The sequence below is a fragment of the Athene noctua genome, chromosome 1 (assembly GCF_965140245.1).
Source record: "Athene noctua chromosome 1, bAthNoc1.hap1.1, whole genome shotgun sequence".
NCBI lineage: Eukaryota > Metazoa > Chordata > Aves > Strigiformes > Strigidae > Athene > Athene noctua.
This window is the reverse complement of record NC_134037.1, coordinates 242,204,807-242,222,487: the sequence shown is the minus strand read 5'-3', so window position 1 is coordinate 242,222,487 and position 17,681 is coordinate 242,204,807. Positions and strand designations below refer to the sequence as shown.

Here is a 17,681-nt window from a genome sequence, read left to right as displayed (position 1 = left end):
GAGCTTGTGATGAGCTAAACAGCTTTCTCTTCTGTTTTGGGTTCCAGATGGCCAGAGAGCTGGCATTTGTAGGGACCAAGAACAGACACACACGTGCTTCCTCCTCCCATCAGTAATGAGGGGACATGGAAGAGAGCTAGAAGATTAGAGCTTGGCATAGAAGATGGAGAGATAGACCCATCCTATTTTGCATGGTCACACCTTATCAGTCATGTCCAAGAAAGTTTGTCTCTTCTAACTATGTAGTACTCCACCTTTATGTTGGACAGTCACAGTTTTTAATACTACTCACAGTCAGCACATCAGGTTAAGCCACCACTAGCAGCCAAATCAGAGATGGACAAGGGTGAGCCTATGTCTGGTCTTGCAGAATCCTGTTACAGGGCCATTACTTTCCATTTTCCCTGAAATCAAGTGGCTTTGTGACTCACAAGGGACAGGACCACTAAAAACTCGTGTCAAGAAAGTACTCATGCAGTGGAAAACAAGGCCACATACACATACACATTAACATACAAATGATAAAACACAAATTCATGCATTATTATTGTTTATACACAGTTTCTGGAGACAGGCACTATGACATGGACCCAGCTTTCATGGTACTTGTTATTGTCAGTGGAATCCCAACATTTGCTAGCAGCAGAGGGATGGGGCAGTCAGGGACCTTCTGTTCCATTCCAGGTTCTCAAGACTGTGGCTCTAGTAGGCTATTTCCCTAAATCAAGGGGGTTTTGTCCCACTCCCTCCAACTTTTCTCTGTACTCAGCTGTCCTCCTGTCTACTAACTCCTTCCCTTGAATTCATCATCCTTTCTTCTTGGCCAACACTTTCTACTCTCTGCAACCTGAACTCATCTTCTTAGCTCTCTTCTGCGCATTCTCCATGCCCAGGATCTCTGTCCACCTCTCCTGCAGCTCCCTGTCCCTTGTACCCAGTAGAAGGAGTACCGACTCCTTTTTTCAAGCTGTGATAAAGCAGCATGTGCCTGCACAGACAGGAGAGACCACATGTCTGATATGTATGGACTGATATCAATGAATACACCAGTTCTTTGTACCTCATTCTTGCAGGTCCTTCACAGATTGACATTTTAATAAACACTGATCATGCTAAGAATAATAATAATGAACATTAGCCCTGAGTTATATATAGCAGTTAGCTTTAGCTGGGAACACTGAGGAGTGATGGTTTTTAGCAGCTGAATGACAGGAGAGTGTCTGTGACCTGTTTACATGATAAGACTAAGAATAGCCCAACTTTGTAGGAAGTCACTGAAATGTCCAACAAAATGAGAATGAAAACTTTGGGTGGGGGAATCAAATCACTTCAAGAGTTGTCTTATGATTAAGTATCATAGCTTAGTTCTTTCACTATACCACTCAAGTTTCTCAGTGTCTGTTTAGAGAGGCTTCAACTGAAATGTTACTAAAACACTGTTATCACGGTTTCTCTGTCACCAGAAGAATAATGTAGCACAGGCTTCCTGCATTACTTTCACCATACAGACACTGGGTTTGAGGTGTTTCTAACTTTAAAAATATACTTGTGGCTACCTTGATAACCACAGACAAACAAACAACCAATCAACCTACCACAGCGAAAAGCCAAACTGGAGGGACTCAGATGTTGCACATACAGGAAACAGGTGGAACTGGCACAATGTCTTTAAGTAAGGTGAAAGCAGCTACCTTGATTGCTAAAAGCAACCTTTTGACCATTCCTTGTTCATCTCTTCCCTTGATTACAATAATCTCATCCTGTGGTCACCCCCATTTCTCCTTTCATGCTAACCCAAATGTGCAACATTTTGAGTTTCTTCATCCATTTCCTAAAGCTTTGTCTCCTCTGTCTTTGTTGTTTCCATTGAGCTTTGAGATTGTTTTTACCATGCTTGCTATGCTTGGATGTGGAAGTGGGGTAGACACTCTGTTTAGATATTAGGGCTTCGTTGATGTGGAAGTGCCTCAGATTGCTGTTCATAGCAGTTTGCAGTAGCAGGACTGCTCACAGTAGCAGTCCATCAGAGACAGGCACTTGTGATGATGTGCTTCATTCAGTGAGCTCAGTGCTATCGATAGTTTTACAATATCCCAGCAGATGAGGAAGGGTTTTCTTTGAACTGTGTCCCTTTGAGTTTGCTCTGGGAGACCAAAAATTACTCTTATACTGCAAAGAGTGAAAAGCTATAGACTGCCATGGAAGAAAAAAAAAAAAAAATCCTGGATGCTCTAGAGCAGCTGTGTGTGCACAAGCATTTTCTACCCAAAATATCAATCCAGCTGTGCTTGAAATGCTAAGGAAGAGCAGCAGAAATGAATAACCCTTAGAAAAGCTGTGAAAAAGCTGAGCAAAGAGATTGTCTAACTAACCTTCCCTTTCCCCATAGGGACCAGGAGCTATAAAGCAATGCAAGGTAGACCTTTCTTAGTTGAACTAAGCAGCATGAAGACAAGGAATAAGAAGAACCACTAAGTTTCACTGCAAAACTTTCTGTGTAACACATAGAGAAACCATTCCTTGGTTCATTTCTAGGCACATTTTTAAAAAAGGGCTGCTTGCCAAAGACTTCAAACAAAACCTGCAGTTCTGCTGCAAGGACCCATTATTAGCATCTTCCTCCAGGGAGGAATTTATTTGCTGTTGACTGGAAGTTGCTTGGACATTCCAGCCACTCCTCTTCCGCTGTCTCCAAAATGTATGGCACACAAGGAGAATGAGATCTGGTCATTAGACTGCTCCTTCTGCACCCTGTGAGCAGGTAGGATTTCATCCATAGCATGGCTAGATGCCTTCTGGAAAAGAAGTGATTCTTAGCATCTTTTGTTCATCATTCCCCCTTTGGAATAGACTGTGTCTTCCTGTGCCTGAAATGATTTCCCTTTCCTCCTTCAAATCCCTCTGTATGTCTTATTTTTCATGTGCTTTCCTATGACCGTCTCCCCTAGGAAGCTCTTTGCTCCCATATTTGCCTTGATCTTTAAGCACGTAGAGATGGCCAGCTAAATAAAGCAAATGCCTCACTTGGATCCAGCCTGTTCCCATGCGCTGGAATGGCGCCATGAACACCTGTGGTGCTTTCTAAATAGTACAACAGCAAGAGAAAATTAAGTCCCAGGCCTGATTCTTGGCTGCATGCAAAGCCCCATGTATTCTGCAGTGTGTGAAAGGGCCCTAACATGAGAATAATTAGTTTACACTCATTTTCATATGCAGAAGACTGAAGGCAGCCATCAAGGAAAGGAGGCCTATATCCCCAGTGCCCTTAGAATTACAAAAAGCATTTCAGTGTCTTTGACAGGCCTAGAATAAGGGAGGCTTTAAAATTTACAATCTCTTCAGCCATTACTGCCACAAACCAAACTAGTCTTTGAAACCAGATGCTGTGACAGTGGCATGGCATTGTGCATCTCCACCTGAGCTCCTCTATAGCATAGGCTACCCAACCGCACCAAATCAGTTTCACGTCTAATCCATGGAATTGCAGTTGATCTAGGGCATCCTTTAGTAAGGATGAACGTTTGATTTGAAGGTTTTAACTGATGGACAATCCTCCATGGCCCTTGGCAAGATAACCTCACTGGCTTTCTCTCCCACATCAGACACCAACAGACTACAAGCCTGCTTGTCCTTCAGAAATGCCTGCATCTCCCCATGGCCCATAAAGGGATGCTTGACTTAGACTAGACACTTAACATTTAGATGGTTAATGTCACTGGGATGAATCTCACCATGCTGTCTCTGATTGAGATCTCCCTTAAACTTTGCTTCTGTAATCTGGATTCATTTGGTCCTTTAAATTTTTTTATTGCAAGAAAAGACCTGGTCATCTAATAATCTAGGACCACATCTGTGAATAAACTCTCTACTGAGAATAGATTGTTTAATTCTCATAGGAAAAACAACAGGACATTTTGCAAGGCAACAAAATGAAGCAAAGATGGCCTGGAACCCTGCCCCTGTGCTCCTGAGACGCCCCAAGATATTACAGACCAGCTCTAAGAGACCAGATATGGTGAATCCCACTGACACATTCTCTTGGCATGTCACTTACCTTAACATGACTGCATGCAGAAATAAGGACATCTCTGCATCTCAGCAGATATATACCAAGTATGACAGTTATTTGCATGTATGCCGCTCTTCAAATCTAAACGATACAGAAATACTGGCTTCTTCACTCTTACCTCAATATCATCTTACAGTGTCTTTTCAACACATACTGTCACACAGAAAGTCTATCTGCTCCCTAGGAATCATACCTTATTTTTGCCCTCTATTACAGCCGTTCGCTCAGTGATGCTTTGGATCCAGTTTCCTATGTTGCTGCCAGCTTTCAGGATGAAAGATCCTTCAGTATAAGAGCAAAATCCATGCCTGAAGACAACAAAAATTGAAATTTTATTGGTTCGGTGATAGCCTGAAACATTCAATATGTAAGACAAACCAAATCTGTCAGCAGTGATCAGTCAGGGAGACTGCACGTGCTGTGATGACCAGACAAATAGAGTTACTTTTCATAGATCTTGAGGTTTGGAGCCTGATGACTGGATCCACTTCCACAGCCCCTCCTTGAATATTAGCTCTCTGGAGTCAGTGTTAACATTTAACCCACTGTGGACTGGGAGGTCAGAATTTACAGTCTGAGTCTACTTATAGGGCTGTGTAAGACCATCCATTTCCAATGCTCCTGCTTTCAGCCACTGTCATGGTTCAGGCTTGGCTTCAAACATGAGTTCATGTTATTTTCAGACTTAAATTTAAGACAAGTTATATTTGTGTCAAGATCCATTCCATAATGCATTGGATACTGTTTTACTATGTGCAGGTTCTTTTTGTTATCATGAAAAATGATGCAAGTTCTCATTTCTGAATGTTTTCTTTGGTTCAGATTACAAAATGGCAAAATGTCAATAATGGGGTTCAATGATTACAAGACACATAGTAAAAATAACCATAATCCTGCAAATTAGCAAAACAAAATTAAACAAAGCTATATCTAATTGCCAAAGGGATTTAAATGTTCACTTAATCTGAAAAAAATTCAAAGTTATCTTAATTAATGGAAATCTTAGGGAAAATTGTTTTTGCCTTATGCAACAAATTGGCTTGTAATCAGAACATTCAGGTGTGGTCATGGTAGAGCTAATTTGTTTCCCAAAGCATAATTTGGTACACATGGAAATAAACACATTGGAATGCTTCTTAAATGCTGTTTGTCCCTATTCTTCTTTGAGGATATCTAATTTTGCATTTCATCCAAAATTTAGTTGTTGCTTGTTCCATTCCAGCTTCATCAGTAGAGCTTAACCCTTCAGCAAGGTCAAGCTTTTTCAAATACAATATATTCCTTTGATCTTCCATGGATTTGAAAGATAATAACTGTAGTATCTGTAATCAAACAGTTCTGACGTGTATATAAGTTGTTTGGAAAAATGACCTTTAAAGTCCAGTGACTGGATGATGACATGTGATGCAATTCTGTCCAAAGAATTAGGTTCATTTCCCTTCAGCTAATTGTGCAGTTTGCTTAACTTTGTGTTGTTTATAATATCAATGGTACACTAACTTTACATGCTTGTTTTTAACTGTGCAGCTTTGCGTCAAACTGGCCAGCATCTTAGTAGATATTACAGCTTAAAGAATGATGATATGTAAACTAACTTGGGCTGCAATCATTAGCACAGATACATGATTGTCTGCCCAAATTTCTTAATGTACATTGAGAGACTCAGTGAGCTGAAAAAGCCAAAAACCAGGAGCAGGCCATGGTCATTCATGCATGAAGAGAGGACAGGGAGCAATAGCATGGCAAGAAAGCCCTATCTACACAGCCATTTCTTCCACACCGGTTTAAAAGTCAATTTCTAATACATGACTGTTGAGGCCAGGGTGGATGAACGACAGTTGCATTAAGAAGTTGATACATTCAGATGGGAAAAAATGGTTTAAAATTATTCAGAAAGGTAGATGCCATTTACTTTCCACATTTAATGCTTTAAGAAGTCTGGTTCTGTAACAAGGCTAGAACACAGAAGACATGATAATGTTGGTAAGCTGATAACATTTCCATTCCACAGCAGATATCAGAACTTATTTCATGATGCCAGTACTGTAGGCACAGAACTCTCTATATAGGAAGACAGAGACCCCAAAATCTCATTTCACCATACTAAAAAGTAATTTTTAAAGTTTTTTCCTTTCCCCACAGAATGAATTTATGTTTTTTACCATGCTGAAAATTTGTGCTCTTTCTATAAAAGTCCTTACAGAGACACATATTTTGGTAAAGGACAGAAAGAAGATATATATATTCAGAAACTGCTTGTGAACCTTTGAAAGGCATCTCCAACCTCCTTTCTTGCAGTTCTGCAGCCTTCAGGCTTAGTTATTAAACTCTTCCTCATAGTTCCTTGAGAAAGACTGTATATATTTAGGTTGCAATGTCTTAGGGCTGAAAACAGTGTTACATGTTTGTTGGTGCTTAGCACAATGAGGTGCTGATTACTCATTAATACCATAATACAAACCACCATCATAATTACAATAACATCACAATAACAAGAAAAACATATGTAAAACACTAGATGAAATATTAGCCCTGGAAGCACATATGTGAATTCTACTGACTTCACATATCATACTATCTCCAAACTGCCAATTATACTGTTAGTGCAATTATAGTAGAAAACTGAATACATTTAATAGTTGTTGTCCATGGTTTTAATAAAAAAGGAGTCACAATCAAGCTGAGAATACATTATCCAACAGCCCACAGTACGCAGCAGGAGATGTGAGTGCCGTTGTACGCGCCACTTCGGCTCCACAGTCTGCAGGATCAGCAAATGTTTACAAATCAGCTGCAGCGCGGCTGCCAGGCAAAGTCTAGGACAAGACTCAGACTCATCCCTTTGGATGCAGAACCAGATGCTTTCTCTCTTCAGCTGCCAGATGCTCTCACTTTAACCTCAAATACACTAACACAGCTTAAGGACAGGACATGAGCCACCTCCAGTCTCCTGAGCTGGCTTTTCAGGCTAGTACTCAGTCATCCTGCCTCTTGCTGCTGCCAGTGGTGCCATATGAAGCCACTGCTTAAGCCAGCAGCATCAGGCAGAGATGGGAAAGGAACAAATGGGAGTAATTAGGAGTGCTGCCTCCTAACCTGACCAGCTTCTAACAACAGGCATTTTGTAACAGAAAAAGGCTCCACCGAACTTAGATGTAGTCATCAAACCAAATGTTTGTGTTAAGTACAGATGCTTGGAAAGAAAGAGAGAAAAATGGAAATTAAAAAATTTACTCTGGCTGGGACCAAAATACACAAACATCTTCCCATTAATTCAATTCATGTTTCATTGCGTGTGTCCTCAGATAACATCAGCTATGAATTTTTCTGCTTTGTAAAGAAATTACAAGTTACTTCAAACTATCCACTCAGTAAAATAGCAAGGGTATCCTATTTGTAGCAAGAACTGCCTGTGCTTGCAGGGAAATCCCACTGAATTTTGGATATTTGAATCTTACTCCAGATATCTGCGGAGCGCATGAATTCCTGAAATGTTTTGTTGTGGGATGAGCCTCGCTGCTTTGCATCTTCAGGAAAGCTTACAGCAGGGTTACTGCCAGGTTAATGAAAAAGCACACAGTGTGCACAGAGATTGATAAACAAGCTGATATCTGCCAGCACATTTCTAAGCATTTCTTACACCTGTTTCCCTGCAGATCCTTTCACGTCCCTACTTTGCAAGTGCGACTATGCATGCGTTGAGATCCTATATAATAAATGCTAAGGGTGTGGGGGTGTGTGCATGTACAAACGTATGTTTATAAAATATAAGCAACCTCAGAGCAAGGTAACTGGACTCTGCTGTCTTAGTTGAGCACTGAGAGAAGCAGAGTAATCAGGTTTCTCACCCTCTAAGTAGTTTTTGCCATGTGCCTGCGTGCGTGCTCGCATGTGCGTTTGCCTGTGCGCACATACACACACACACACACACACACACACACACATCCCCCCCCCCCCCCCCCCCCCCCCCGGCACGCACAGGCACACTTCGTCCTTTGTGTCAAGAACCTGAGTAGGCTATACCCTTGTAAAACCAGAAGCTGTTAATACTCCTGCGAGTTTCGAGAGCAGCCCAGTGCAGGGGGAAGGAGGAGTAAGAGCGGCTCGGCTGGCACCGGGGGAAGCCGGCAGCACGTGCTGCCTGCCTGGCTGCCTGCAGCATGGGGCAAGCTCTGCTGGCAGACCAGCTCACCACCCTTAGCTTTGGGAATTTACACTGCTTTGGAAGGGCTGGGGACAGTTTATGCAACTAGAAGTAAGTTCAGCTTTATAGAAGGTCTGTGATGCGCAGAGCTGGCATCAGCAAGGGCCCTAGAAAAGTGGCCTGGGGGAGGGGAGCCAGCCTGCTTCTCAAGAATACATCAAGCCCTTGAGGAAGCAGAGTGTGCCATGTTTGAAGATGCAAAGATAATCACAGTGCTGGGAACCGTCTTGTGTAGCAGAGGAAGCCAAACAACAAGAGGAAAGCAGCATATGCTCCTGATTTCGCACAGGAAGCTAGCAGCACCTCCTGCCAAAGTGAGATAAGAAAACTCCCATGGCCTATTCTGGACAAGGCCGTGGTTATCAACCTTAGCTTCACACTGTCCTCGCTCTGCTCCACAACCCGCTCCCTTTCCTAATGAGTTTCAGAGCCCTCACCTCTATTAGCATACAGCATGCCAAGCACAATAGCGTGGTATATTTATAACTATTGATGGGGAAAAGTTTCCAGGGTAAGAGTGTACTTCATGTCATCTTGATGTATTTCATTGAAATCACACTACAAACCAGCTCCACGCTAAAATCTTGCCTACTGGTCTCAGAAGAAAAGCAGTTTTGTTGTCACTCCAGTGATTTATAGTGGAGTATATGAGCTGAGGTAAGGGATTTGTCTAATTACTCACAGGATGGATTTGACCCTCTGTATGACAGAGTCCTAAATGAAAGACCTAGACCCACCTTGACCAGATACATCTTATTCCCCATCCTGGTGACAGTTTTGCAATTTAAAGTAGTACAGTGACAAATATCAGCAGAAGATCCTTGATCCCCATATTAGTTGGAAAAATACTCATCTTCCATCTCCGCACCTCAGCTCCTCCCTCCCAAACCCTCCTGTGTGATGCCAGAGGACATTGCAGTCTTTCGCTCCTGCAACATCTCATTCAATTCTCTAAGTATTCCTCTTGGCAAAGCCCCTGGCAGACTCAATCACACTCTTATTTAATAATATCTAATATATATATTTATATATTTAATAATATCTAATATTTGGCAGTTGTATCAGTACTAGGAGCAAGAGTAAGTCATCCTGTCCTGATGGTGATCATTTCTGAGAGAGATTAATGGTAGGTACAATATTTTTCTCAGCATCTATCCTTTTTTTAGGACAGCAATCAATTCCTAGCAGCATCCGGGCAATGTTATTACAAATTCAAGTTGGGCTCACTCCTGTCTTTCAAGACGCGATGGTGACAACACTAACTTTAAGACAGGAACTCTGGAAATTCTTCGAATTGTAAAGAACATATATGAACTATTTTCCACTTGGATGTTATTAAAAAAATCTCAATGACATGCTCCGTGTCTGGGCATCCTGTGCTGTGCAATTGGTAATATGGGGCTGGCGTAGCCACGTGTCCTGGGGAATATTGAGTCGATATGAGCCAGGAAACAGAGAGGGGAAAATAGTAGCAGGGAGCATGTACAGGTTGTGAAACGTGCTTTATGGGGGTGGAGGGGGAGAATGTGTGCTGGCTCCCTGCCAGCATGCTCCACGAGCTTTGGCTCTGGATGTGATTCTATGATTCTAATGAGCTATGGTTCAAGTGTTCCTGTTCTAGGTCAAAAATAATGAGAGACTGAAACATCAGCCCCACTGCATTTGGTGGCAAAACTGCAGCCAGCTGGGAGTTCATCCCAAGCACCTTCTCTGACAAGTGGGTTAGTGGGGCTAGGAGGAAATCTTCTACAAATGGTAGGAGCTGTATACAGTTTACATCATATATTGTAGTTTGTTTGTTTATATTTATTTAGGAGCTTAGAAAGGAATGCCAAACAAGAAGTCCTGGTGAAAGTGGTGCAGGTTCCTCCTCTGCATCTCTAATTCTCCTCTCTGCTCTCAGTAGCACTGGTTGCTACTACTTCCCACCGCAGTGTCAAGACTTGCCCACCAAGAGCAGATGGGACAGCACCAGCCCATCTCACTTCAGACAAGCTTATGACCCTCAGAGAGCAGCAACACTTGATTGCCACTCCTGAACCTCTGTCTCCAATGCAAGAGCAACATGTGCCCTAGGACACTATTAGCTGTGCTCAGAAATTATTCACTGATGAGCCGCATGGTGCCTGCAGGATTTCTCAGTGTCCTCCATGCATTAGGCTGGGTTGGGGCCCTGATGCACTGCTCAGTTGCCAGAGTGGGGATTGAGTTGTTTTCTGGTTTGTAGGATGTTCTGTGTGCCTGTTAAGGGGGATACTTAGAAAGAAAGCATATTCTCTAGGGGAGATCCCCAATGCCCTGAATGCCACCTCCTCCTGGTGAGGATCTTTGAAAACAGTACGGTATATGGCACTCATAGCTTTGTTGCATATTGCCAAGACTCTATGGAAAAACAGTGTTTGACAACTGCACATTGCCTTTCTTGCTGTTATCTACATGCGACAATAAATGGATAGTGTTTCCCTTTCATGCACATCCTTTCCAAACATTATGGCTTGCCCTGAACTCTTCCAGTATGCTACCACAGAAAGCTGATTCATCTGAACTGTCTCAACAGAAGCACTAAGATCAACAGCAGTCTTACCTATCCCACCTTTCAACCTTTTATCAGCCATGCTCACATTTCCACACCAAAAAAATCACTTCTACATCTGCACTCTTGAGCACTCTGCAACACCAGCTATTCACAGTGAAAAGGCAAATGGCTGAGGCCGAGGGTCACCAAAAACCACATTTTGCATCCAACTTCTTTGCCAGTATTTGAGGTCCCTGACCATTAGGGAACATAACAGCATTTGAAAATAATTTTTCAGCTATTTGAAAATCCTGAGGTGACCTGAAATTTTCTCACCTTAAGTTTCTTATCAGATAATTATATTTTGCTTCTTGACCCTCAATTTCCTGCTTCACACTACTTCATGGACATTCTTCATGGACACCAAATACCACCATACTTCAGCCAATCCTTCCTTCCTTCTTGTTCAGCTCCTTTCCTTCCTTTGCTAGACTGTAATCACTCATCTCCCATGCTGTCACTGTGACAGCCTCCACCTTCTCTGTCCGAGACAACCATGTCCTCCACAGAGGAGCTAGATGGTTGGTTGGAACTACAGAATTATCACTCAAAGCATGAGGTTTCCACAAGCACCTAGCATTTATTTCAGGGGAATAAAGTGTTTGATTTTAATAGTCCCTAGTACTGAAAGGAAGAGGTGTTTTCTGACTTGGTTGAGCAGTCAGAAACCTAAAGAGAAAGATCATGAAGCCTCTACTTACAATGTTCACTCTTGAGCTTTGTTTCTTCTATTTACAATCTATGTTTCCTATGTATAAAATCAAAGATATTGTTCAGACCCTTCTGGCATAAGTTATTTTCCATGCACAAGTCACTCCTAACAGCTAACTCGACTTCTAAATGTAACCTCAAATCTATAGCTTTCTAAGATCCAGGTATCCCCAACACCTTCTTTCTCATAACGTCACAATTCTCTTCCTTTCCTTTGCTGTCCTGACTGGATCCTCTTGGCTCTAGAAAAGAGTAACTCTTTACTAATCTGTTTACACAGTCCTTAATACTCTTTGTCTTGCTGACAAGCTGGAAGCACAACTAACATTCTTTCCATTTCCCAGTGACCAGCAGAGGACATGAAAGACCTATTGCTGCACTGAGGTTCTGTTTTTCAGGATGATTTGTTTTCGGCATCACTGAAAGTAAGTGTCTAAGAGCAACTCTGGGCTGACTGGAGTGAGGGACTGGAAGTGCGGGCAGAATACAAGGAAGGGATGAGAAAGAATGGAGGGAAACATTTTTAAGGAGAGAGGGGAGTTGATTAGAGGGAAAACAGGAAAAGAAAATACTGACAGACGTGGATATAAGACCAAGGATCCATCTACCCCATATCCTGTCTCAACAATGACCATAAGCAGATGGTTGGGGATGAGTAAGAGCAGGACTACCTTCAGATATTTCCTCCTAATACTCCCCCAGTCACAATTATTATCAGCTCAGGAACTTCCCACAATGGAGGCCATTTCTACACTTCAGTGGATTTCTCTTCCAAGACTTTGTGCAAACTTTTCAAATCCTCAAAGTCCTCTGGCAAGGAGTTTCACAGATCTGCTACCTGCTGCATGAAGAGCCATTTCCTTTTTCTGTTCCAGATTGCACTCCTCCTGGCTTCATTTAATGGCCCCTAATTCTTGAACTGGAAAAGGCATACACAACTGATCCTCAGATATGTGTGTCCTTCACAAGTCTGTAGATCCCTATCGTGTAGCCTCTAGGTCACCTCTTTTTCAGCCTGCATAGCCTTGACCTCCCTCCTCACCCATCCCTCACACATTCTTCTCATTCCCTGAAATTCCTTTGATCCTTTTTGTTGCCCCTCCTGGTGCGCCTCCCAGTTTGGCTGCATTTGAGATGAAAGGATCAGAAATGTTCACAGTATAAAAGATGTTGGTAATTTATGGATTTAAGTGAAGTTATCATGGTGTTCTCTGTTTTGTTCTTTATTTTTTTTCCTGGCAATTCCTAACACTTGATTTGCTTTTTGAGCTGCTCATGATTGTGATCGCTTTCACAAACCAGTTTATCACAACAGTCAGATCCCTCTTTGTGGTGGCAATGATCAACCAACAGCCTTTTTACACTTAAACTTTACATGTGAAAGTGGGATCGTTTTTTACCTATGTACTTCATGCACATTTATCTGCAGTGAATTTCGTCTGCCACTTCATCGCTTAGATACCCAGATTCATATAGTTCTGCATTTCTTTGCAATCAGCCCTCATCCTTACAAACGTGAATAACTTAGTATCATCAGCAAACTCTGTCACCTCCTTACCACCTTTTCCAGGTTATATCTGTACATGTTGACAAGTACAGACCCCAGCACCAGCTCCTGAAAAATTTCACTGGTCACCTCCCTATGCTGCAAGAACTGGCTGTTCCCTCTTAACCTCTATTTTCTGTTTTTAACTGATTTTTTTTTTTTTTTTTCTGAGCATGATCTTACCTCATATGCTGTGTCTGTTCAAAGTCTTCTGCAAAGGCTTTTTGAAAGGCGTACACATAAAAGGAAAAAGGATACTAACTAAAGTTTGTATATTTTTGTAAAAGGTGTACTTGATCCAGTAATAGTAGTCCGTTCATAATCACTCCTAAGCACACACAGAGTTTGACCTGGTGCCTTCCTTTGGCCAAGAGCCCCTGCTAGCGCAGGAACAGGTTTCTGGCTACAGGCTGGGACGTCCCACTGGCTCAGACACCGCCAGCACGAAGGACCTCGCTCACAACGTGCAGTCCCCACGTACAGCCTGTCACACGCTTTAGTTTCTATGGGCTGGGCCACACTGAGTAAAAGATCAAGCAATAACATCTCACCATCTGCATGACCCTTATGTGTTCTTCCTTAAGACTGGGTGTTAGACTGTCCCTAGTAAAGCCAAAAGGCCACCCTGTGAAGGCAACAAGAGGAAAAAATAAACTGAGAAACAAAATGAGGGACAGCAAGTGAAAAAAGTAAGTAAGGATAAAAGTGTGATACTAAGCAGAGCACGCCTGACCATCTGGATCTTACTGTCATCCTTATGTTTTAGGTTTGATCAATGACAAATTACAAAAATTACTTGGACAATATAATGCATTTGGTTTTACAACATTTCCTGTTAAACTTGAAAAACTTTAAAGTGATTTGAAAACTAACGATATTGAAATTTGAAAGCTTAAGCTTTTGGTTCAGCTAAGACCCATAATGAAACTAGAGCTTGCAGATTAAATTAATCAGTGTGTTACCCTGAGGATGGACTGGGGCAAACCATACTCAGTGTATAGCATGTATTTGTCAAGTTTATTTATCCATACATATATGCCAGGTCTGATTCATATGGCATTTTGTAAGTAAAATATTAAAAAATATTAAAAATTTCCAGAATACTGACTGAGGACAAGGATACAGCCCTACTAGCTGTTTTCAGAGGATGGAAGGTGTTCACAAGCAAGCACTGACTTTTGGCTCACAGTGGAAGTGCAGAATGAGATGCTTCAGCACATTTGCTTGTTCAGGCTGAAGCAGATCAGATGCTATTTCACTCCTCTCTTTCTCTTGGCTTCAAATTCTTTTCAAATCCACGCTACTGCAGTATACACTCATGTCCATTCCTCTGCATTTTTTGAAAGATATATGAAAAACAGAGGGTCTGATTTTTATTTACACTAATCTCTTTCCCCAGCCATGGCAAAATAAAGGAATAGCTATAGCATATTTTTTTTATGTACCCATTTTAAGTTCCTTTACATTACTAGATCCTTGTAAGAAAATTTTCTTGTAGTAGAGGGTGGAAGGCATGAACACTACCAGTCAGATCCTCAGCCAGCGTGAATTTAGAGCTGAGCATCTGGCCACATGTCAAATTAAACAAAGGCATTTTTGAACTACCTGTTTATTAATGGCATCTGACCTACTTTTACCAGCTCTACAGACTCAGACTTCCCCTTCCTGAAAATAGAAGGTGGCATGGGGAACAAAAAGAGTCGCTGTGGACAAACTAATGGGCATCAATGTTTGCAGACATACAACAATTAAATTTGGGTGGTTCAGTACATTTCTAATTAAGTACAATTAACATTTGTTCTTTACTTGTTCATTTTACATACCTCACTGATGTTCCAAATCTGGTTTCCCCTGATAATCTATCCAAGCACATCCTAATGATTCTGCCTTTCAATCCCTTATTAATACACTGCATAAACAATGCAGAAATGCAATTAGACTGCTATGCACACATGGCCTGCCTCCTCTTTCACTGAAGCTGGTGGGAGTCTAGCGATGAACTCCCATTGTGGTAGTTTCAGTCTTTCTATACCTCTGCAGAAGTTTCAAGGAAAACCTCTAGTTTTTGCCTTAGAGATCCACGACACAGTCCTCTTCTTCCCTGTGTAGTGCTGGAGAGCTATTTCTATAGAAAATCATTCACGTGACCCTACCTTTACACTTCAGACAAGCCTCGAAGGGAGGTAATATCCCCTTCTTATCACCCTGTCTTAAATCAGTAGTGATTTCAGTGAGGACCCACACACATCAGAGTGCTACAAATGTTGTGGTTTCCTGAGGTTAGCTCCCCGGCAGCAGTACCAGTTTAGGCATTACTGCACAGCCCCTGGTTCCTGCTGCCTGCTTCTGTTCTCAACTTTATGCATTCAGCCCTTCATTCCCAATCGCACCATTCAGGTGGTTTTGCCACCAAGAAGAGTTCATATCCTGACCCTATAGTCAGAGGGGCAAAGAATCATGTACAAGTTTTTTCAATGACTTTGTTTTTGTAGGCATCTCCACAATACTGTCATGTTTCTCTCTCCCTCATGCACACACACACACAGAAAAAAACAAAACCCAAAAAGACGCAGACTGATGTGGCAGCAGGGTTTTAAAGTAATAATCCGATACTCAGTGTGAGGATAAACGAAACTGATAGGTCAAGAAGAGAGGGAGGCAGCAAGGTGATGGGCGAGTTTCAGTCTTGCATCTGTTTGCAGCTTCTTAAGGGCTGATCAGTCAGACCCTGGGGAGACCACAATGAAGATCGCTCTTGAACTGCCCACATGGAAATGTCCAGAGAGAGAAACTGCCCCCAGTGACACACTGCACAATCACTAAGGAAACCACTGCTTCCACTGAGCAGTATCAGTATCCCACACGCCTTTCTTGGCAATCTCTGCCAGGCCAGTTTAAAGTAAACACAGATCTGCTGGAGAGATTCAGGTCAGGAACCATTAACAGCAAGCATGTTGCTGGCATGTAGATACTCCTTCTGCAGCCTCAGAGCTGATGAGTTTTAGGTGGATCCCAGTCGGGCTGGCTCTGGAGACCATCATCAAGCCCTGCCCCTGGCTGCCCCTCCACACACCTCTGCTGACAACCCAACCTGAGCTGAAACAAGGCCAGAAAGAACAACTCCAGGATGGTAGGAAATAAGCCAAGGAGGCTGATGGACACTGCAGAACAAGTGTCCCTCAGGCTGTCTTCTGCTTTATCCACTGAGCAACTGGGAGCTGACCACTCTGGGGATGTATCTGTCTGCTACAGAGCAACGGAGTAAGCTGGAGCAAGCACTGGAAAAGAAGTTTCTTGATCATTTAAGAAAGACTAATCTATTTTTTTAATTGCATTTTCTTTTAACTCTTATTGCATCTTCTACCATCTTTTGCCTGCCATCTTTGAATTAACTAGCTCTGTGTAAGCTTTAAAAAACCCCAAAACATTACTTTTTGCCCCAGACAGTTTTTCTTGACTCTTCTGTGTTTCCTTGTTGGGGTGAACATCAGAAGATAACTTTTCCACCTATCCGTCTAGTTAGCTAGCTAGCTAACAAAACGTTATATAATGGCAATAGAATTGGTTTAAGCGAAGTAATTTTAACAGAAAATACAGAACAGGGAATTTTGATGGCATTGGTCTCTCCACATTCCAAAAAGTCACATTTGTTGAGCAATTTTACAACTTTTTTTTTTTTTTTTTTTTTTTAATTTGCTAGGAGGAAACTATGGAAACTGTTTAATTTGGCTGGCCTCCTATTACTGGCCTGACTGAAGTAGAGAGGAGAGTTATGCAAATTGATTGTATCAATCACAAAGCATTAAAATAAATCTGTATTTTATTTAAAAGCAATGAAATCCACTGAGGCACCTTTAGATATTTGAAACAGAAATACTGTCTGGAACAGAAATTGAAAGAAGCAGACAGATAACTTAATGGCTTCTATTAAGGAGCCCATAGGCAACAATCCTTCAAAACTAAAAGATCTAATTTGCACACTACGCATCATTCCCCAGCTTGCAGTGATAGTACTCAAGCAATGGTAAGCTAAACACATATATGAATCTTGAAGCAAACATATCTGTGCACTGCAAGGTCTTTGCAGAAACAGCGTCTTCTAACTCAGAGTGCATGCTCTGTCCTGGGGGACTCAAACTTGATGAGAAACTCTACTGTCATACACTGAATAATGGTAACCTGTGTGAGTTTATCAGCATAAGGTACAAGGTACATCTATCTGTGCACAGAAATAGGCCCTACTTGAGCACAAACAGAGCAACATTTTAGCCTTGAAAACCTAATATTGGGCAGGTAAATCCAAAGAAATGTTGTAATGGCAGAGTGAGATACATTTTTTATCTGCTGCACAAGGTACACACATCTTAAATCTGGTTTTAGGCAAAGAGGAAAGTATAGTGAAATAGGTGGGATTAAAGGGTTCTCCAGGTCTTCAGGGAAAACATGTGAACAGGCACAGAGATCAGCCTGAGCAAGGCGTGTCAGCTGCCAAGGTAGTCTACTCTGCTCGTGTCCCAGAGCAGGAGACCAAAATGTAGTTATTCAGGTATTTCTGCCTTTCTGCGATAGTTAATTG

At 42.0% G+C, this 17,681-nt stretch overlaps 1 protein-coding gene across 3 annotated transcripts in view; it reads right to left on the bottom strand.

Moving 5' to 3' along the window:
* The window catches only part of FLT1 (fms related receptor tyrosine kinase 1), a 116,343-nt gene that overhangs the window by 57,365 nt on the left and 41,297 nt on the right, over positions 1-17,681 (bottom strand). For all 3 annotated transcript variants that reach the window (XM_074914774.1, XM_074914793.1, XM_074914784.1), the window contains exon 11: positions 4,263-4,377. In XM_074914774.1, the coding sequence (XP_074770875.1) occupies positions 4,263-4,377 (115 nt within the window). The remainder of the gene's footprint in view (positions 1-4,262; positions 4,378-17,681) is intronic.